Source organism: Osmerus eperlanus, chromosome 1, assembly GCF_963692335.1.
Source record: "Osmerus eperlanus chromosome 1, fOsmEpe2.1, whole genome shotgun sequence".
In the NCBI taxonomy this organism is placed as follows: domain Eukaryota; kingdom Metazoa; phylum Chordata; class Actinopteri; order Osmeriformes; family Osmeridae; genus Osmerus; species Osmerus eperlanus.
Genome location: NC_085018.1, coordinates 26,939,150 through 26,961,570, shown reverse-complemented (window position 1 = coordinate 26,961,570; position 22,421 = coordinate 26,939,150). Strand labels below are relative to the sequence as shown.

Here is a 22,421-nt window from a genome sequence, read left to right as displayed (position 1 = left end):
TATTTTAAAAAATAAACTTGAAAGGTTGAAAAAAACAACAACTTTGGAAACTTTGTTTTCACACACACAGTGAAAGAGAGAGAGAGGAGAACAGAGAACCCTAAAACTGAGTAAAGCAGAGTACAGTAGAGTACAGTAGAGTATAATAGGGTCCTAAAAAAAAAATCTAAAATGTTTTGGTACAAATGCTATGTGAGTCTGGTGGCTGAGCTTAGGGTTAGGGAGTCGGGCTAGTAATCTGAAGGTTACCGGTTTGATTCCCGGCTCTGCAAAATGACGTTGTGTCCTTGGGCAAGGCACTTCACCCTACTTGCCTCGGGGAGATTGTCCCTGTACTTACTGTAAGTCGCTCTGGATAAGAGCGTCTGCTAAATGACTAAATGTAAATGTAAATGTTTTCAACCTTTCAAAACTTATTTTCGAACGTTTTTTTTTTTACACACACAGTGAAACAGTGAAAGTCGAAAAAAGTTTTGAAAGGTTGCAAAAAAATATATATTTTAAAGTTGTTCTTGAAGTTGTTTACCGGAGTAAACGTTTATACGATATCTTACCAGTGTATAATCCAATCTGCCGAATATCTTCATTTTCAATAGAGTAGCATTTAAATTAAAAAACGATATCCTAATAACTTGACAATAAATTATAAAAATAAATATACAAGGCATTAAAAGCTCTTCTATAACAAGCAACAATCAATCGGATTTCATTTCCTTCCCTGGGGGTGATCAGACAGTAAGAGTGGAGTAGTGAGTTTCCCTCAAAATGCGCACCGAAAGAACGGAGAAGAAGCGACCCACACACGAGTGCAGCAGAATGTCAACAGCAGACTTGTGCTGGTTAGGGTTGTGCTGGTTAGGGTTAGGCTTGTGCTGGTTAGGGTTGTGCTGGTTAGGGTTAGGGTTGTGCTGGTTAGGGTTAGGCTTGTGCTGGTTAGGGTTGTGCTGGTTAGGGTTAGGCTTGTGCTGGTTAGGGTTAGGCTTGTGCTGGTTAGGGTTGTGCTGGTTAGGGTTAGGCTTGTGCTGGTTAGGGTTAGGGTTAGACTGGTTAGGTTGTGCTGGGTTAGGTTTGGGGGAATGACTAGGTAAAAATAAATTTACCCAGGATGCAAGGGCGCAGGAGGCCTAATAAAACCCTCCTAAAAAACTAAAATTTACATCCACAGGAGACAAACAAGAGAAGACAAACCAACACAAATAAAGGAACATGAAGAGAGGGGGGGGCATTAGGTTCAGGCCAAGGTAGGTGGGGCCAGAGAGGGGAAATAGAGTTAGAGCCTCCTCCCCACTGGGTTATGGTCAGGGGCAGGGTAAGGCTAAGACTCAGTCCAAGAAACCAGACCTGCTGGATGAAAAAACTTGTGTGATAGCTCTGGTCCTGGCCCCCTGCCCCCTCCAGACCTCTCTGGTCCTGACCCCCTGCCCCCTCCAGACCTCTCTGGTCCTGACCCCCTGCCCCCTCCAGACCTCTCTGGTCCTGACCCCCTGCCCCCTCCAGACCTCTCTGGTCCTGGCCCCCTGCCCCCTCCAGACCTCTCTGGTCCTGACCCCCTGCCCCCTCCAGACCTCTCTGGTCCTGACCCCCTGCCCCCTCCAGACCTCTCTGGTCCTGACCCCCTGCCCCCTCCAGACCTCTCTGGTCCTGACCCCCTGCCCCCTCCAGACCTCTCTGGTCCTGGCCCCCTGCCCCCTCCAGACCTCTCTGGTCCTGACCCCCTGCCCCCTCCAGACCTCTCTGGTCCTGGCCCCCTGCCCCCTCCAGACCTCTCTGGTCCTGACCCCCTGCCCCCTCCAGACCTCTCTGGTCCTGGCCCCCTGCCCCCTCCAGACCTCTCTGGTCCTGGCCCCCTGCCCCCTCCAGACCTCTCTGGTCCTGGCCCCCTGCCCCCTCCAGACCTCTCTGGTCCTGACCCCCTGCCCCCTCCAGACCTCTCTGGTGACAGAGATGAACACACACGTCGAACCAACCACACACAGGCATACACAAACCGCACACACAGTCATACACAAACCACACACAGAGTCATACACAAACCACGCACACAGTCACACACAAACCACGCACCACGCAAGACCACTGTCTCTAAAGCATTCTAGTCTGCACACGTATTCTGTCCACTCGTATGCTACATTCAAATATGCCAGACAAAACTTTGAAGCCTGACTGGGCCATCGTTAGAGACACACACACACACACAGGCCCCCAACATATACTCCCAGACAAACACACACACCCCACCACAAACACTCTTTAGACCCACAGACAGATGCCTTTGTACAGCCTCTGTTCAGGCTATTGACTGTCTTAACAGCATCCAGCATGTGACCGTCATCAAACCCAGTAGGCCAGAAATCAGTCAGTAAACAATCAGTCACTAATCAGTCAGTCAATCAGCTGAGCAGCGGTTAACAACAGCAGCAGCAGTTGCTCACCAGACCTGTTTGCCCAGAGAGGAGCATGTGGAGAGGTCACACACACACACTTCAGAAACACCCCAATAGTCCCTCCTTCAGAAACACCCCAATAGTCCCTCCTTCAGAAACACCCCAATAGTCCCTCCTTCAGAAACACCCCAATAGTCCCTCCTTCAGAAACACCCCAATAGTCCCTCCTTCAGAAACACCCCAATAGTCCCTCCTTCAGAAACACCCCAATAGTCCCTCCTTCAGAAACACCCCAATAGTCCCTCCTTCAGAAACACCCCAATAGTCCCTCCTTCAGAAACACCCCAATAGTCCCTCCTTCAGAAACACCCCAATAGTCCCTCCTTCAGAAACACCCCAATAGTCCCTCCTTCAGAAACACCCCAATAGTCCCTCCTTCGTAAACATTACAATAGTCTATCCTTCAGAAATAACCTGATAGTCCCTCCCGAAAACACACAGTACTTAGAGAAAGGAGACACTCACCTGCATCAATGTCTGTGAGGAAGAGATGGTCACATGGGCAGGATGGAACATCACCATGGCGACATGAAGGGATAGAGAGAGAGTACCATGTCAGTTGAGAACCCTGAACACACTTCAGCATTTCAGTAAAAGTTTATAATATCATAATACTGTGTTCTGTCTCTAGTAGTTAGACTTAATTCATAATCTACTTGAAACTAGAGATGGTACAATTTCTGGTCCTGGCCCCCTGCCCCCTTTTTGGTTTTGGTCCTGATGGACCGCAGCCTTCTGCCGGAGGGGAGTGGTTGAAAAAAAGTGTGTCCAGGGTGGGAGAAATTGGCCACAATCTTCCTCGCTCGCCTCTGGGTCCTTGAGGTGTGCAGGTCCTCGAGGGTAGGCAGATTGCAGCCAATCACCTTCTCAGCAGTGCGGATGATATGCTGCAGTCTGCTCTTGTCCTTGGCAGTGGCAGCAGCGTACCAGACGGTGATGGAGGAGGTGAGGATGGACTCACTGATGGCTGTGTAGAAGTGCACCATCATTGTCCTTGGCAGGTTGAATTTCTTCAGCTTCCGCAGGAAGTACATCCTCTGTTGTGCTTTCTTGGTGATGGAGCTGATGTTCAGCTCCCACTTGAGGTCCTGGGAGAGGATAGTACCCAGGAAGCGCACTCGAAAGACTTAATTACCACAGTGGTAATTAAGGGCGACGGGTCTGTAGTCATTAAGTCCTGTTGGCCTTGGCTTTTTGGGCACAGGGATGACGGTGGAAGACTTGAGACAGGCTGGCACATGGCATGTCTTTGGGGAGGTGTTGAAGATGTTGGTGAACACCAGAGACAGTTGGTCAGCGCAGCGCTTGAGGGTGGCAGGAGAGACAGAGTCCAGCCCCGCTGCTAAAACCAGTTAATCATGATGAACTAATGACATCACAGAATTATTCTCCTTGATTGACTGGGAGGGGGGGGGGGGTGAGGAGGAGAGAGGGATGAGTGTCTCACCCTCTGTTGGATGATAGCGTGTTTGTGTTCCAGCTCTCTCTTCTCCACAGCTGAGTCGATGACCAGTTGATCCAGCTGGAACAGGATTAACACACACTCAGTCAGGGAGAGGGATACACACACACACACTGGACACATACATACATACACACACACATTCCCAAACAGATAAGACAGACTACTCAAGGATTATCTGAGTGTTTGCACTCAACGGGCCAGCAAAGTGAAAGCCAGGGCCTTTCCTGGACATCAAGCCCACCCAGGGGAGCAGGTGACTGGGCTGAGAGGGGTGCGCTGGCCTCCTCTCATGGTTGCTGCTGCTCACCTCTGCTGCTAGCTTCTTCATGTAGGGGTCTATCTCATCCAGGATGTTGTAACCCTGCTGGAAGAATGTGTACTGGGCGTGCATGCATGACAACATCTGGGACAGGAGGAGGAAGGAGGAGGAGGGAGAGAGAGAGAGATACAGAGATATACAGAGAGGGAGAGAGAGGGAGATACAGAGATATACAGAGAGGGAGAGAGAGGGAGATACAGAGATATACAGAGAGGGAGAGAGAGGGAGATACAGAGATATACAGAGAGGGAGAGAGAGGGAGATACAGAGATATACAGAGAGGGAGAGAGAGGGAGATACAGAGATATACAGAGAGGGAGAGAGAGGGAGATACAGAGATATACAGAGAGGGAGAGAGAGGGAGATACAGAGATATACAGAGAGGGAGAGAGAGGGAGATACAGAGATATACAGAGAGGGAGAGAGAGGGAGATACAGAGATATACAGAGAGGGAGAGAGAGGGAGATACAGAGATATACAGAGAGGGAGAGAGAGGGAGATACATAGATATACAGAGAGGGAGAGAGAGGGAGATACAGAGATATACAGAGAGGGAGAGAGAGGGAGATACATAGATATACAGAGAGGGAGAGAGAGGGAGATACATAGATATACAGAGAGGGAGAGAGAGGGAGATACAGAGATATACAGAGAGGGAGAGAGAGGGAGATACATAGATATACAGAGAGGGAGAGAGAGGGAGATACAGAGATATACAGAGAGGGAGAGAGAGGGAGATACATAGATATACAGAGAGGGAGAGAGAGGGAGATACAGAGATATACAGAGAGGGAGAGAGAGGGAGATACATAGATATACAGAGAGGGAGAGAGAGGGAGATACAGAGATATACAGAGAGGGAGAGAGAGGGAGATACAGAGATATACAGAGAGGGAGAGAGAGGGAGATACAGAGATATACAGAGAGGGAGAGAGAGGGAGATACAGAGATATACAGAGAGGGAGAGAGAGGGAGATACAGAGATATACAGAGAGGGAGAGAGAGGGAGATACAGAGATATACAGAGAGGGAGAGAGAGGGAGATACATAGATATACAGAGAGGGAGAGAGAGGGAGATACAGAGATATACAGTGAGGGAGAGAGAGGGAGATACATAGATATACAGAGAGGGAGAGAGAGGGAGATACAGAGATATACAGAGAGGGAGAGAGAGGGAGATACATAGATATACAGAGAGGGAGAGAGAGGGAGATACAGAGATATACAGAGAGGGAGAGAGAGGGAGATACAGAGATATACAGAGAGGGAGAGAGAGGGAGATACAGAGATATACAGAGAGGGAGAGAGAGGGAGATACATAGATATACAGAGAGGGAGAGAGAGGGAGATACAGAGATATACAGAGAGGGAGAGAGAGGGAGATACATAGATATACAGAGAGGGAGAGAGAGGGAGATACAGAGATATACAGAGAGGGAGAGAGAGGGAGATACAGAGATATACAGAGAGGGAGAGAGAGGGAGATACAGAGATATACAGAGAGGGAGAGAGAGGGAGATACAGAGATATACAGAGAGGGAGAGAGAGGGAGATACAGAGATATACAGAGAGGGAGAGAGAGGGAGATACAGAGATATACAGAGAGGGAGAGAGAGGGAGATACAGAGATATACAGAGAGGGAGAGAGAGGGAGATACAGAGATATACAGAGAGGGAGAGAGAGGGAGATACAGAGATATACAGAGAGGGAGAGAGAGGGAGATACAGAGATATACAGAGAGGGAGAGAGAGGGAGATACAGAGATATACAGAGAGGGAGAGAGAGAGAGATACAGAGATATACAGAGAGGGAGAAAGAGGGAGATACAGAGATATACAGAGAGGGAGAAAGAGGGAGAGAGGGGGAAAGAGAAAGAGATCAACCCATCACAAAGTAAATCAGAAACCTTTTAGAACCTTAAAAATCACCCAAACTGTTCAATCCTAAACGGTTCAAAATATCAGGAAAGGTTACTCACAGAATCAAGGATCTCAAACTTCTTTTTGGCTTGAAAGACGTTGATCTAGAACAAGGAAGTAAAGTGTGCTTTATGTGTGTGTGTGTGGTCTTGTTTAACTAATGTCCTCACAAGTGAAATATGAAAAGCATGACCTTGTGGGGCCCTTATTCTGATAACTTTGTGTTAGGGGTTTTAGGGTTAATGACATTAAGGGTAAAGACACCATTTTGAACGGGAGTGAATGGGAGTGAATGGGACTGGATGGGAGGGGATGGGACTGGATGGGAGTGAATGGGAGTGGATGGGAGTGGATGGGAGTGAATGGGAGTGGATGGGAGTGGATGGGAGTGAATGGGAGTGGATGGGAGTGGATGGGAGTGGATGGGAGTGGATGGGAGTGGATGGGAGTGAATGGGAGTGGATGGGAGTGAATGGGAGTGGATGGGAGTGAATGGGAGTGGATGGGAGTGGATGGGAGTGGATGGGAGTGGATGGGAGGGGATGGGAGTGGATGGGAGTGGATGGGAGTGGATGGGAGTGGATGGGAGGGGATGGGAGTGGATGGGAGTGGATGGGAGTGGATGGGAGTGAATGGGAGTGGATGGGAGGGGATGGGAGGGGATGGGAGTGGATGGGAGTGGATGGGAGTGGATGGGAGTGAATGGGAGTGAATGGGAGTGGATGGGAGGGGATGGGAGGGAATGGGAGTGGATGGGAGGGGATGGGAGTGGATGGGAGTGGATGGTCGGGACCCAGTAAGATGTGTAAGTGCTGCCCTCCCCCCACCTGCAGCACGTAGTCCAGCCCCAGGTGTCTGAAGCTGCGGCGGGCGGAGAAGAGGGCGGTGCTGGCCTCCTCCGCCTCATGAGGACGGGTACGAGGAGCCTGGGCGTGCTTCACCTGCGCCAGCTCCAGGTCCTCACGCACACGCTCAAACTGCCTCCGCGTCTCCTTGAACTTACGCACGTCTCTGAGAGAGAAAGAAAGAGGTTAGCATTGATAGTTACCTTTGTTTAATACATGTTGGCTGGTGTGTAATATTTCATTTCTACACATTTAAATTAACCCAAGTTTGAGGTATGTCAACACACTCAAACACTCTCCTGTCTGAGATGAGATGTGTGAGGAGATTCAACACTCACTCCTTGATGAAGGTCTGAAGCTGCTGCTTTACAGATCTCTGAGCCTGGTCGAACAGAATCTGGAGAGAGAGAGGTGGGGAGAGACATAGAGGGGGAGAGAGACATAGAGGGGGGAGAGACATAGAGGGGGAGAGAGACAAAGGGGGAGAGACATAGAGGGGGAGAGAGACATAGAGACATAGAGGGGGGGAGAGACATAGAGGGGGAGAGACATACAGGGGGAGAGAGACATAGAGGGGGAGAGACATAGAGGGGGGGGAGACATAGAGGGAGAGAGACATAGAGGGGGAGAGACATAGAGGGGGAGAGAGACATAGAGGGGGAGAGAGACAGAGGGGGAGAGACATAGAGGGGGAGAGAGACATAGAGGGGGAGAGACATAGAGGGGGAGAGAGACATAGAGGGGGAGAGACATAGAGGGGGGGAGACATAGAGGGGGGGAGAGACATAGAGGGGGAGAGACATAGAGGGGGGGAGAGACATAGAGGGGGAGAGACATAGAGGGGGAGAGACATAGAGGGGGAGAGAGACATAGAGGGGGAGAGAGACATAGATGGGGAGAGACATAGAGAGGGAGAGAGACATAGAGACATAGAGGGGGGGAGACATAGAGGGGGAGAGAGACATAGAGGGGGAGAGACATAGAGGGGGAGAAACATAGAGGGGGGGAGAGACATAGAGGGAGAGAGAGACATAGAGGGGGAGAGACATAGAGGGAGAGAGACATAGAGGGGAGAGACATAGAGGGGAGAGAGACATAGAGGGGGAGAGACATAGAGGGGGAGAAACATAGAGGGGGGGAGAGACATAGAGGGGGAGAGACATAGAGGGGGAGAGAGACATAGAGGGGGAGAGAGACATAGAGGGGGAGAGACATAGAGGGGGAGAGAGACATAGAGGGGGAGAGACATAGAGAGGGAGAGAGACATAGAGACATAGAGGGGGGGAGACATAGAGGGGGGGAGACATAGAGGGGGGGAGACATAGAGGGGGAGAAACATAGAGGGGGGGAGAGACATAGAGGGGGAGAGAGACATAGAGGGGAGAGAGACATAGAGAGGGAGAGACATAGAGGGGGGAGAGACATAGAGGGGGAGAGACATAGAGGGGGAGAGAGACATAGAGGGGGAGAGACATAGAGGGGGAGAGAGACATAGAGGGGGAGAGAGACATAGAGAGGGAGAGACATAGAGGGGGAGAGACATAGAGGAGGAGAGAGACATAGAGGGGGGGGGGAGACATAGAGGGGGGGAGACATAGAGGGGGAGAGAGACATAGAGGAGGAGAGAGAGGGGGGAGAAGAGGAGCGACAGAGAGAAAGAGAAGTTTTCATGTTTCATAAGACTGGTAAACGCTGAAGTACTGACTACACTTTTTCACTCAAGTTAAAGAAGTGTGGGCTCTGACATATATAAAAGTAAAAAGTAGGCATTACTACTACCTGTTTTAGTGTCAAGCTGGTAACTGGACCTTACATAATATTAATACATGAATTTAAAAAGACACTATAGACACGCAGTGCATTTGGCAGGAATCATTTCGACCAACAATTTCGAACATCTCCCTCATATATGGCCATGGGTGATCAGGAATGTCACTATTCTCAGTCATGTGGACATTGCCAACTCCCTCTGTCTCAACCATAACGTAGTCTACCTTTTTCCCAAGATATTTATTTATTTATTCATAAAAACTAAAGTAACACCTGGCTTGAAAATGTAAGAAGTATAAAGTACAGATATTTGTCCCCCCAAAAATAGTGAAGTAAAGTACTGATACCAGAAAAATCTACTTACATAGGCTACAGTAACGAAGTATTTGTATTTTGTTACTTCCCATCTCTGTAACCGATGACGTTTGCTGTCTCCATTGTTAGTCTAGAAATGGCAGTAATTGCGCCCCAGTGTTTCCGCTATATTCATCTTTACAGTCGCGCTTCAGAATTGTATGAAATCTCATTGAACTGCTATCCGCTCCACGGAACTGAACGGTCTTCCGTTCTCTCCACGTGAAAGGATGAATAACTGGAACCGTGAAAGGACGTCAATCACTTGCGAAGTCTTGAAAACCAAATAAACAACAGCTCGAGTACAGCAATGCACTTTCTACACTAGTAGCTAGCGAACTCCGGCTGCTCGTTTAAATTGTTTGTGCTTTGTGAATCAATGTTTCTCGTAATTAATGTGCCCCTGTTATTGTTTAAATACAACTTAAACTGAAGGGTTTGGGTTATGTCTATAAGACATCAGATAGATAATGTACAAATGTCATATCATATACAAACATACATAGGTCCTCATGACTTTCCTGTCCTGTTTATACCCCGACCATAGTGGAACCTGCCCCCAAGTCCCAGCTTCACGAAGGATCTGTCTACAGCCTCTGCTTCTACAGTACTTCTTAGACATTTGCCTTCTTGTATTCTACCACTAGGTGGCAGTGTAAGGCTGAGATTTTTGAGTGTGTGACACATTAGCCACACCCCCTTCATTCACACACAACCAGGGAGAGATGGAGAGAGAGATGTAGAGAGGATGAGAGGACAGGGAGGTTAGGGGATTGATTCTTTCCTGTTGTGAGGAGTAAAATAGGCTGGTGACATACACACATCCACACACACATCTGATGATGGGCTGCTGCTCAGACAAGGAGACATGTAGAATAGCTGACGACACTCCCACACATCTCTGGCTCTCCGGGTAGTGCTCTGCTGGTAGTGCTCTCCTGGTAGTGCTCTCCTGGTAGTGCTCTCCTGGTAGTGCTCCCCTGGTAGTGCTCTCTTGGTAGTGCTCCCCTGGTAGTGCTCTCCTGGTAGTGCTCCCCTGGTAGTGCTCTCCTGGTAGTGCTCTCCTGGTAGTGCTCCCCTGGTAGTGCTCTCCTGGTAGTGCTCCCCTGGTAGTGCTCTCCTGGTAGTGCTCTCCTGGTAGTGCTCTCCTGGTAGTGCTCTCCTGGTAGTGCTCCCCTGGTAGTGCTCTCCTGGTAGTGCTCGCCTGTGTGTGTGTGTGTGTTTCCTTTTGTGTGTTAGCTTGTGTGTGTCTTGCTCTATCTATCTCTCCATCTTTTTCCATCATTCTGTGACGATGTAAACCTAATTTTTAAGCTAAAATGGACAGATGAACACACACACACACTGCATGCCCATGCTTATACACAAATATATACAAACACAATCATTAACTAAAGTGAAAGCTTGGATTAGATTCTGATCCTATGTTAGTCAGTCACACATTTGATGATTAGAGATTTACTCAGTAGTAAACACACACACACACAATCATTAAACAGAGAGTGATGGGATTGTGCTGCCTGCTACGTCTCATGTTACAGCCTGGGATTAGACCATCAGGGTCTGCACACGTGGGTTTGCCACTGTGGTGTCTGTGTTGCATAAGCAATACAGCAAACATTTACATCTGTGACTATTTATACACGTTTGTGTCATTATGTCTGTGTCTTTGTGTGTGTTTGTGCTTGTTTGTGTTTGTATGTGGCATTTGCAAAACTATGTTCAGATTCCATGAGCCGCTGTGTTGTTCAGATGAACCATGTGTGTCCATAAACAAGATGCCTCAACTGTTGTTACTGATTCTGGGCCTGAATCGATGGTTGGTCCTCCCTCTAGAAATGTGTTGAAACATTGAAGAACAAAGATGGATGCGGTCTCTCCCTCCCTCTTTCTCTCCCTCCCTCTTTCTCTCCCTCCCTCTTTCTCTCCCTCCCTTTTTCTCTCCCTGTGATCACAGACAGCAGGGACTGTCTGTGATCACAGACAGCAGCGACTCTCTCTGTGATCACAGACAGCAGGGAGGAAGTGGATGACTGGTGGTAGCCTCCTGGCATGGAGAAATGGAAGGAGAGAGGGAGGGGAGAGAGAGGGGGGGAGAAAGATAAAGCGGGGGGAAGAGCGAGGAGAGAGAGAGAAGAGGGTGTAAAATGGAGATGATAGAGAGGAAGAAAAGGTAGAGAGAGAAAAGGAGAGAGGTAGATAGTAATAGAGAGAAAGAACCACACCAGCTAACAGGAACTCAAAGTACTCTGTGTAAAGACACTACCTCATGTCACTCCTCATGTTTATGTTGTTATCTCCCTCAGGACTGTGTTCATCAGACCAGTGTCTCCCCTCTGACTGGTCTAGACGCCTCCTCACCCTGGCACACACACACACCCATACAGCCCTGGACACACCTGGAAACAGCAGGACTCTCTAAAGGCCTGTGTGTGTGTGTGTGTCAATATGTGTGTGTGTCAGTGTGTGTGTCAGCATGAGCGTGTGTGTGAGAGTATGTGCATGAGTGTGTGTGAGTGTTCAATTAGTGTTGTTTTACACATCTGTGTGCCTGACCAGGCATGTGGTTTGATTCATACACATACACACACACGTACACACACAAACATGCACACACACAAACACATACACACCTTCACCATGTGTTAACAGATTTATAGTCAAGGTCACGACTGAGTAACAACACACACCCTCATTCACACGCATGTTCCTAGTGTTGCACCATACTTGACCCAGGAGGGGAAAACCACAAACAGCCTCGCTACTGGAGCCACACAGCATGACTCCACATGGAGGGAGAGTGTGCGTGGGTGTACATGTATATACAGTATATGTGTGTAAGTGTGTGTGAGAGTGTGTGTGTGTATGAGTGTGTGTGTGTGGGGTCTTACCATGTGGTAGTTGACTATCTCCTGGAGGCTCTCCCCACACTTCTCTAAACATTCCTGCAATGACAGATTTAGACACCTGAGTAAACACCCGTCCAGCATGTCACAGTCCCGCCCCTCAAGGCTGTACACAGCGCTGAGGGATGCTATGTTGTACAGATGTTTCTAATTAGTTTGTATAAAAGTATTAGCTACATTATCAGTCATCACCCTAGCATTTAGCAGTTCATTTTACTCTTGGTTATTAACTTATCTTCAGAGAGCTAGCATTAGCACTAATGTTAGCTATAGCATCAAAGCCTGTTGCCTAGCAATGTCTTTATGACTACCCATGCTGTCAGGAGATCTCAGATTGCTCCTGTTCCCGCCATGTAAACTACAGTACTAGTATAAACATGGCCATCTCCTGACTCCATTATTTCACACAGTTACGACAGCTGGCCCTCTGTACGAACGCAGTCCCTGCTGAAACCCATACGCCTGGGTCTGGACAATACTGTTTACATCTGGGACTGTTATTGTTCTAGAGGGGAAACGTTCTGGAACGCAGGACAGAAGGACGATGATGAACGAGGAGCTGAGCTCCGGTTCTCAGACTCAGAATGTGAGGACTGTAAGGTCATGAAAAAAATGTGCAGACACTTTTATCCATCATACAGTACGAGCGTATTTGAACCTTCCAACTCTTGATCTGCAGTGAAGTGCTTTAACCACTGAGCTGCACCCTGGCCCTCATGTCTTCACACATCTGACAGCTAAGAGCAGCTGAACTGGTGGTGTTGACAAACTGTTACTAACCATGATGAAGGAAGGCAAAAAGTTCCTTCAGAAGGTCTACTCACAGAGATCATCTCCTCCTTCTTGCACTGCAGGGACAGGTCTTTGATGCCATTGACAAACAGCTTGTTGGCGCCGACATATGCCCGGCCAGCCTCGATCATGCCACTGCACAGCTTCACCAGCTGAGGAGAGAGGGAGAGGAGGGAGGAGGACAGGGGGAGGACAGTAAGGAGAAGACAGTGAGTCGATTCTAGAGAGTGCGATGATGATGGTGATAGTGGTGATTATCCAGGTGCACACACACTCACAAACGCATACACACACACACACACACAGACACTGATGGCACGATAAGACTTAATCACCACTGTGGGTGAGGTTTAATAGCTGTGTAGAATTGTATACGGGGTAAGACTGTTTAGGGTAGGAGAGGTGCACAGATGATCCAATGAGGAGACAAGGTTGATTCAATCACTTTGTATTAAAGATACATGTGGAGTTGAGAGGTGTGTTTGGTGTATGTAGTATATATGTGGTTATATTTTATGGACGCACATGTCGAACTAAGAAGGGGTTTCTAACTTGGTCTCAACATGGACATGAAATTACTGCTTCGGCAACACGGCAGATTACAGTCGAACAATGCGCATTCTCCCTCTGGCATGACCTATGGCACTGCCAATAACCAATCAAGAGTCCTTCCGCGTGAAAAGCAGAACTAACATTTCTTAATGGCAAATAAGTCCAGAGCCTTTTGTACAACCACGTTCACCAGAAACAACAACTTTTCCACTTAACTGATAATGAGAGAAGCTTAAACGCTGTACACTGTCATTCCCACTCCCCTGACACAGCAGTGTGTGTGTGTGTGTGTGTAAATATAAATAAATAAAATATCTAGATCGTTTGTGTGTACAGTGGGGTACATGAATGTGTTTGCATGACCTTTGCATGTCTGCAAGTGTGTAAAACGGTGTGTAAGTGTGTGTGTCAGTGTGTTAAAGAGTGTGTATGTGTCAGTGTGTGTGTGCCTGCAGCAGAGTGTGTATGTGTCAGTGTGTGTGTGTTCCTGCAGCAGAGTGTGTATGTGTCAGTGTGTCAGTGTGTGTGTGTGTGTTTGTGTGCAGCAGTCACCCATGGTGTGGGAGTCTGCATGGAGGCAAACATGTCACATGGGTTCACTGGTGGAGGCCAGTGAACCCATGTGACATCATGTGACAAGATGAGCACATGCATACACTCACACACACACACACAATCACACACAATCACACACACATAAACAACCACACACACATATACACGCATGCACATGCACACACACATACATACACACCAACCTTGAGGGCCTCAACATGGCTTGAACACACAGGGTTTCACACTCACTCACACACACACACACACACACAATCACACATACATTTACATTTAGTCATTTAGCAGACGCTCTTATCCAGAGCGACTTACAGTAGGTACAGGGACATTCCCCCCGAGGCAAGTAGGGTGAAGTGCCTTGCCCAAGGACACAACGTCATTTGGCCGGGAATTGAACTGTCAACCTTCAGATTACTAGCCCGATTCCCTAACCGCTCAGCCACCTGACTCCCTCATACACACATACACACACCACACGGTTGAACCACAGCTGGGGATAAGAGTTTCTAGTGGATGCAGCTATGCAACATGACAGGAATCCTCTCTTTTACATCTAATTACATTTGGGTAATCAACTTAGTGGAGAGAGAGCTGGCACGCTGTGAGACGCTGGCCTGCTGGAAGCAGATGTTGATGCTGTCATCACACATGACAGACCAGCAGGCCAGTGTCAAACACGCCTCTCAACTCTCATGCACAGCTATGCTACATTATAGTAAACATTGAAAACCACTGAAGATAAGATTCTAAAAAGGAATCGGAACATGGTAGAAGCTAAAACAGAAGCAGAGAGAAAAGATAAGACCATTATGTTGATTTATTGCAGCTACTAAGGACTACCTCATTTCTAAGTGCCAATTATGCTAGCCTGGCTATCTTCATCTGTAGCCTATTGGCTCCCAAGATCACAATAAAGACAGCTATTGATTCCTCATTAAAGACCTGCATGAACATTTTAAGCAATTACATGAGGTAATGCTAGTAATTAGATAAGCATAGCATCCCTTCACATTAATTTACCTTTTACTGCTAATGCTAACAATAAGATCAGCATGGCATCCCTTCACATGACCTAATACTGCTAATGTTACAACCCAGAAGTATCATTCACAAATCAGTTACAGGTTATTTTGTTGCTAACCAACGAAAACAGAGATTGTCAATGTAGTGGAAAGTTGCGAAATTTCGAAAGGTTGCATGTTTATTTTTTTATAATATTTTGAAAGGTAAAAAAAAAAAAAAATGAAAATGGTTTCGAATGGTTTTGAAACTTTGTTTATAAAATATTTTCTATACAATATTTTAGATAAAATACTTTTGCTAAAATATTTGATAAAATACTTTTGCTAAAATATTTGATAAAATATTTGTGATAAAATATTTATAGGATATTTGCGAAACAATATTTGCGAAAAAAGTTTTGAATGGTAACATTTGTTTTAATAAAAGGTACGTTATGGATGAGACAGTGTTAGCAATGTTAACATGACTGAGAATAGAGATATTACTGATCACCCATGGCCATGTATGAGGGAGATGTTCGAAATTGTCACCATCAAAAAGGATTCCTGGCAAATGTGCTGAGTGTGTATAGTGTGAGGTCCAGTTATCTGCGGGACACTAAAACAGGTGTAGTAATGGCTAATTTTTACTTATATGTATATGTCAGAGCCCACACTTCTTTACTTTAACTTAAGTGAAAAAGTGTAGTCAGTACTTAAACTTTTACCAGAGTCTTTTTAAACATGAGTATCTGTACTTCTACTTGAGTGAAGGATGTGTGGACTTTTGCCATCTCTGAACGGTCCATAAAAGGAGTAGGATTAAGAATGCACTGTGGTCCTATTCCTTTTCTATAACAAAACATATCAAACCATAATGTTTTTACTATTTACCATATTATTAACACATACAGTCATGGCCATAAGTTTTGGCAATGACAAATGCTGTGTTTTGCAAAGTTTGCTGGTTCAGTATTTGAGGAAAATGTTTTCACATGTTTCTATAGAATACTGGAATCACAATAAGGCACATTTAATATTTTTTTAAACTTTTTTGGGGCGAAAATGTTTAAAATATGCAAATAGTCCCCTCTTTTACAGCAGTTAATCTGCTCTTAAAATGCAACCAGAATGATAGAGTGATTTCACCTGGCTAGAACTAGTTCACACTTTCCCCTGGGCTGATGATATGACTTACTGAAATTATGTTAGCAGTCATTTTATGCCAAGGCCCAGCAAGCTTTGCAAACACAAAATGTATGTCGCTCCCAATACTTTTGGACACGGCTGTACATCATCAACAACACAACAACATTGTCAACAACTATTGTACACTACTGTATTTACTACAACGACATCCTAGTCTTATCAACTATATTCTGCGTAATTGACAATAATTGGACCATTTGATGTTTTACCAGGTACGTACCTTTTCTAGCTTGGCTTCAATCTCCACCACATCCGTCTCCACCTCGTCAATACCAGCCCTGCAACACACACGCAGGTGGTTAGCCACAGTATAGAGATCTGTAGGATACCACAGCACAGAGATCTGTAGGATACCACCATATACCACTGTATAGAGACTACATTTGTCCATTAGCAGCGAATTTCGTTTGATATCAGTGCATAACACAACTTGCTTTGGAGACATCAATATACGTAACCGTAACCAAGTGAGTCAGATGTAACTAAGGGAGTCAGATGGCTGAGCGGTTAGGGAATCGGTCTATTAATCAGAAGGTTGCCGGTTCGATTCCTGGCCTTGCAAAATTACTTTGTGTCCTTGGGCAAGGCACTTCACCCTACTTGCCTCGGGGAAATGTCCCTGTACTTACTGTAAGTCACTCTGGATAAGAGCGTCTGCTAAATGACTAAATGTAAATGGTGTCTCATTTCATAGGGCTATGTAGCCCTTACCCCTCAGTTTCGAGGGCTAAGGGCTAGGGGTAAACAAAGGGCTAGGGGTAAGGGGTAGGGGTAAGACAGAGTATTGGGATTCGGCCTTAGTCTGTAACAATGCTCAGCCTTCTCTCTACACATGGAATGTTGAACACAGTATCATTCTTATACAGGATAAAGGGTTACATCTTCAACTTTTCTGACAGAAGATTAGCAGGATTGCCTGTCTGCACCATTAATCTGGACATGAACCATGAATCCTGCAGACAGATCTGCAACAATCAATATGGGGATTAAAAGGAGCCCTGATGGCCATCCCATGCAACACACACACACAGGTCATGCACACACACACAGGTCATGCACACACACACAGGTCATGCTCAGGTCATGCACACACACACAGGTCATGCTCACACACACAGGTCATGCAAGCATAAACACACACACAAACAACCATGAACACACATTAACACATTAACACACACACATTAACAGGTCACATCCTCACAGAGACAGGTCACATCCTCACACATTAACAGGTCACATCCTCACAGAGACAGGTCACATCATCACACATTAACAGGTCACATCCTCACACATTAACAGGTCACATCCTCACAGAGACAGGTCACATCCTCACAGAGACAGGTCACATCCTCACACATTAACAGGTCACATCCTCACACATTAACAGGTCACATCCTCACAGAGACAGGTCACATCCTCACACATTAACAGGTCACATCCTCACACATTAACAGGTCACATCCTCACAGAGACACGTCACATCCTCACACATTAACAGGTCACATCCTCACAGAGACAGGTCACATCCTCACACATTAACAGGTCACATCCTCACACATTAACAGGTCACATCCTCACACATTAACAGGTCACATCCTCACAGAGACAGGTCACATCCTCACACATTAACAGGTCACATCCTCACAGAGACAGGTCACATCCTCACAGAGACAGGTCACATCATCACACATTAACAGGTCACATCCTCACAGAGACAGGTCACATCCTCACACATTAACAGGTCACATCCTCACACATTAACAGGTCACATCCTCACAGAGACAGGTCACATCCTCACACATTAACAGGTCACATCCTCACACATTAACAGGTCACATCCTCACAGAGACAGGTCACATCCTCACACATTAACAGGTCACATCCTCACAGAGACAGGTCACATCCTCACAGAGACAGGTCACATCCTCACAGAGACAGGTCACATCATCACACATTAACAGGTCACATCCTCACAGAGACAGGTCACATCCTCACACATTAACAGGTCACATCCTCACACATTAACAGGTCACATCATCACACATTAACAGGTCACATCCTCACACATTAACAGGTCACATCCTCACACATTAACAGGTCACATCATCACACATTAACAGGTCACATCCTCACACAGACTCAAAAAAAAAAAAATGACAGGAATTACTCAAGATTTGTCTTAATATATATGTTATGATAGCATTCTGTAATTTGACTAAAGATGTGTAGTCTGTAAAGTCCTGCCCCTTTCCACCCTCCTCTCTTGTGTACAGGTCACCGTGAGGTGAAAGGTCACAACCCTGGGTGTTTATACTTGGGGTGACCTGGCAGCTGGGGGGCGGGGCAGAGTACTGCACCTGCCGCAATGCCACATTCCCAGAGTTCCACTTGGCTGGAGCAGTTCCAGACCTCCCTCCACCGCACTCCTGTAGTCAGCCTTCCTTTCTCTGTCATCCATCTCTTTCAGGACTCACATCTTATTGTTTGAACAGAATCATTTACACCCAGAGTGTGTGTGGTCTGAAGCTTGGAAAGTTAATAAACTTGGAACACTCAAGAGAGCTCCAGAGCCTCAGGGTCAGCAAGGTTGGAAAGGGGAACCCCCCCCCCCCCCACGTGACAGTTGAGAGGCCTCCTCCCTGCCTGGGCACGGGCGATGACAGCGGCAGGGTCAGACCCATCAGTGGAAGACTGGGCTCTGTCATGCTCCAGACACATGGGGGGACATGCTGAAGCAGGTCAGAGGACACGCTGAGAACATTCCAGAAACTCAAAATAAAAAAATGTGGCTTGTTTGGTACACACATGCGCACACACATGCACGCACACACACGATATCCAGCCGTGCCAGGGCAGTCATGCAGACAGGGGCATCTTAGAAGACTCTGCAAATAAATAATCCAACAGAGTGGCTGTCAGAGCTGTCAAGGTTAAGAGCTAGACGCATGTGTGAGGCTGATCTGGAGAGTGTGTGTGCAAACAAAGGTTGTATGTTTGTCCTGGCACCTTTCACTAATGATTCCCTCTAACTCGACATGTCCGAGAGACAGTGTGTGTGTGGTGTGCATGTGTGCGTGTAAGAGGAACAGAGAGGAGGGGTGTGTGTGTGCATGTGTGTGAACAGAGAGGAGGAAGGATAACCCCTGAGGCACATCCACTTCATAAAGATGCCAGTGCAGTGTGAGCATGTGTGTGTGTGAGTGTTTGTGTGTGTGTGAGCGTTTGTGTGTCTTCTAGAGTCAAGATGACATATTCCCTCCTCACGCGTCTTTCAGGACTGTCAAACACTATCAGAAACTCTCCAACGAGGACCACACAGAACATGTGAAGGACTACAAAATACACAGATTCATGAAACAACATTTCCCATGATGCCTTGGTACATCCCATGATAAAATAACATGTTACGGGCCAATGACAAAACAAAGGAATGTCACAGCAGTGAGAGACCACCCTGCTAGCTAGCAGGCGGGCTAGCTAGCAGGCGATAATCAACTCTTGATTATCATCTATAACAAATCCTCTTTCATCCCCCCCGCCCTGCCCTGCCCTCCCAAAACAACAACAAGCACACTTCACTAATTTCCTCCTCAGAATCGTAAGTAGGCAGCTCCATGGCAACGACTCAGTGACATGGCATTGCCATGGCAACTGGCCTTGGTATTACTCACATTTCTTTCCCAGAGAGCCACCGACCCTCCCTCCCTTCCTCCCTCCCTCTCTCTCTCTCTCTCTCTCTCTCTCTCTCTCTCTCTCTCTCTCTCTCTCTCTCTCTCTCTCTCTCTCTCTCTATCTATCTATATATATATAGATATATAGATATATAGAAAGTTGGAAGAGGGTTATATGAAGAAAGAACATTCTTTCTTCATATAACCCTCTTCCAACTTTCCTCTCTCTTTCTATCCCTCTTTTGTTTCATTTCCATTTCTCATTGTTTCATTTCCCCCTTCTGCCAGTCTCCCTTACCCCTGCAGGCCGACCACAGGTGCAGAGAGTGTGTGTCTGTGTGTGTGTCTGTGAGTGTGAGTGTGTGTGTGTGACCACAAATACAAGATTGTATTTTACAGCAAAGAGAGCAACAAGGAGCAGGGTGTGTCATCAAACAGCCGTCTGAATCCAAGTCTTTGTCCTGCCTGAATCAGTCATGAATAAACACACTAACCCACATGCACACTCACTCAAAAATTGGCCACTTTTCACACAAACACACAGGCCCAAACAGATCACTTTTCACCCCAACAAACGTTCCAAACCCCAGTCGACTCTATGGCCCTTTCATCAGCAACAAAGACACCTTCACCATGTCTTTAAAAAGCCCCAATCAATGAACAAACTTGATTCCCTGAAGAAACAATGAGCTGGACTCCCGACCGGCTGAACCAACAAAGCAGCCTAACATCTCTCTGCTTGTCCCTGAAAGATGTCTGGGACCACATGTTCACAAAGCAAAAGCAAGATCCACCACTAGCATGTAAACCACCAGCTGCAGTCAGGGTCATTTGAATGGTGGTATTCTTTTCCTGTTAGCCATGTGACACTGTATGTATCTTAATACATAAATAAAGGAATCAAGCCTATGACTCTCAGCCCTGAGTCTGCTGGCTGGAGAACTGGGCCACCAGGCCCTCTCTGGGCCACCAGGCCCTCTCTGGGCCCAGGGCCTGCTGACATGGTAGGAAACATGCTGCACACTTACACGATTAATCATTATTCCAGCCCAGTAGTATGGCAGTGTTTAGCAGGGTCTGCGCCAGGCAGGGTCTGCGCCAGGCAGGGTCTGCGCCAGGCAGGGTCTGCGCCAGGCAGGGTCTGCGCCAGGCAGGGTCTGCGCCAGGCAGGGTCTGCGCCAGGCAGGGTCTGCGCCAGAGATGAGTTCCAGAGTGTGACACAATGAGGACAGCTTCTCTCTGACGGCCCTCACTTGGCCACAATGGGACCCAGGTGGGAATGCTCTTTATGAGAGCGGCATATGTTGTTTGTGGAGCAGGGGGTGAATGGGGGGGCGACTTTTCCTGCCTTGTATGGAAGGGTCAGGTTTAGTTGTCAATTTCTGAACTTCCAGAATATCTTCTGTAAATTTTGTCTGCTAAAAAGAGAGTTAGAGAGATAGAGAAAATAAATAGTGTTCCCATGTGCACCAGTGAACACTGCACCACATGCCTGGTAACAACTACATCTAATTGTACATTACACACACACACACACACACACACACGCACACACACACACACACACACACACACACACACACACACACACACACACACACACACACACACACACACACACACACACACAGCTACCCCCTCTGCTACCTACATCTAAATCCTACTAACTGACCCCTGCTGTTCTTAAAAGCTTCCCCAAAATTGACGCTAAAACAAACTAATTACAGTAACAAAAAAACAGATTTGCTTCTAAACTACAGTAGAGTCCCCTGATCCTCACCGTAGTACAAATCCCCTGAGTCAGATGTTTCAACTGGGTTTGTTTGCCCATTCATGCTAATTGAGGCTAATGCTACATCCAGTTCCCACCCGAGGCTCCCGGGATGTGCATCCAGGGACCAGGGCGTAGTCTGGGGCTGAGGAGGGCCCACCACAGAAAAGCCATGGAGGGTTACAAGGTCTGTCTGATCTTCCAGATATCTGACTCTGCTCTGGAAGCAGCCACCACATAATGAGGGGCTCTCCTCCTCTTAAACAAGGCTGGGACAGATGGATGCTGTAAAGGAAGGAAATAAAGAGAGAGAGAGTGGGCTGGGACAGGGTCAATGCGTCCCATACTAATGATTCTTCTTTAGTGTGACCGTGTAACCCTGCAGTTCCACAGTCTGGTTCCAACCCTCCAACTTTCTTCGATGTTTGGGGACGCAGCTGACAGTTGGGGTGGAACACTGTGACAGAAACCCTAACCCTAACCACTGTGACAGAAACCCTAACCCTAACCACTGTGACAGAAACCCTAACCCTAACCACTGTGACAGAAACCTTAACCCTAACAACTGTGACAGGTGCCTTACAGGAGTGGAGTGGTAAGAGAGGGAAAGAGAACAGGAAGGAAAATTAAGATAATAATAATTGGGAAAGCGCTGATGGCAGGGGGTGTGGGAATAATTTTCATTTCTTTCAACAGACACACACTCAAGACAGACTTGTATCAAGGTGTGAGGAAACAGCTTCACACGATCACACATATCCCCCTCCGGAGGTAATGTGGCTGGCGTGTTGGAACTAGAAAAGACAGCTGGGCATTCCAGATTT

The 22,421-nt window shown here is 47.0% G+C and overlaps 1 protein-coding gene across 4 annotated transcripts in view; it reads right to left on the bottom strand.

Annotated features, from left to right (window-relative positions):
* LOC134029720 (ubiquitin-conjugating enzyme E2 J2) overlaps positions 1–22,421 on the bottom strand; it is a 59,819-nt gene that overhangs the window by 23,470 nt on the left and 13,928 nt on the right. For all 4 annotated transcript variants that reach the window (XR_009931688.1, XM_062473991.1, XM_062473994.1 and 1 more), the window contains exons 2-9: positions 16,373–16,430; positions 12,850–12,969; positions 12,011–12,064; positions 7,334–7,392; positions 6,978–7,161; positions 6,210–6,254; positions 4,217–4,312; positions 3,877–3,966 (exon numbers count right to left, since the gene is read on the bottom strand). Coding sequence is in view for 3 of the 4 variants with exons in the window: in XM_062473991.1 (XP_062329975.1) it covers positions 3,877–3,966; positions 4,217–4,312; positions 6,210–6,254; positions 6,978–7,161; positions 7,334–7,392; positions 12,011–12,064; positions 12,850–12,969; positions 16,373–16,430 (706 nt within the window). In the remaining variant the exon portion in view is untranslated. The remainder of the gene's footprint in view (positions 1–3,876; positions 3,967–4,216; positions 4,313–6,209; positions 6,255–6,977; positions 7,162–7,333; positions 7,393–12,010; positions 12,065–12,849; positions 12,970–16,372; positions 16,431–22,421) is intronic.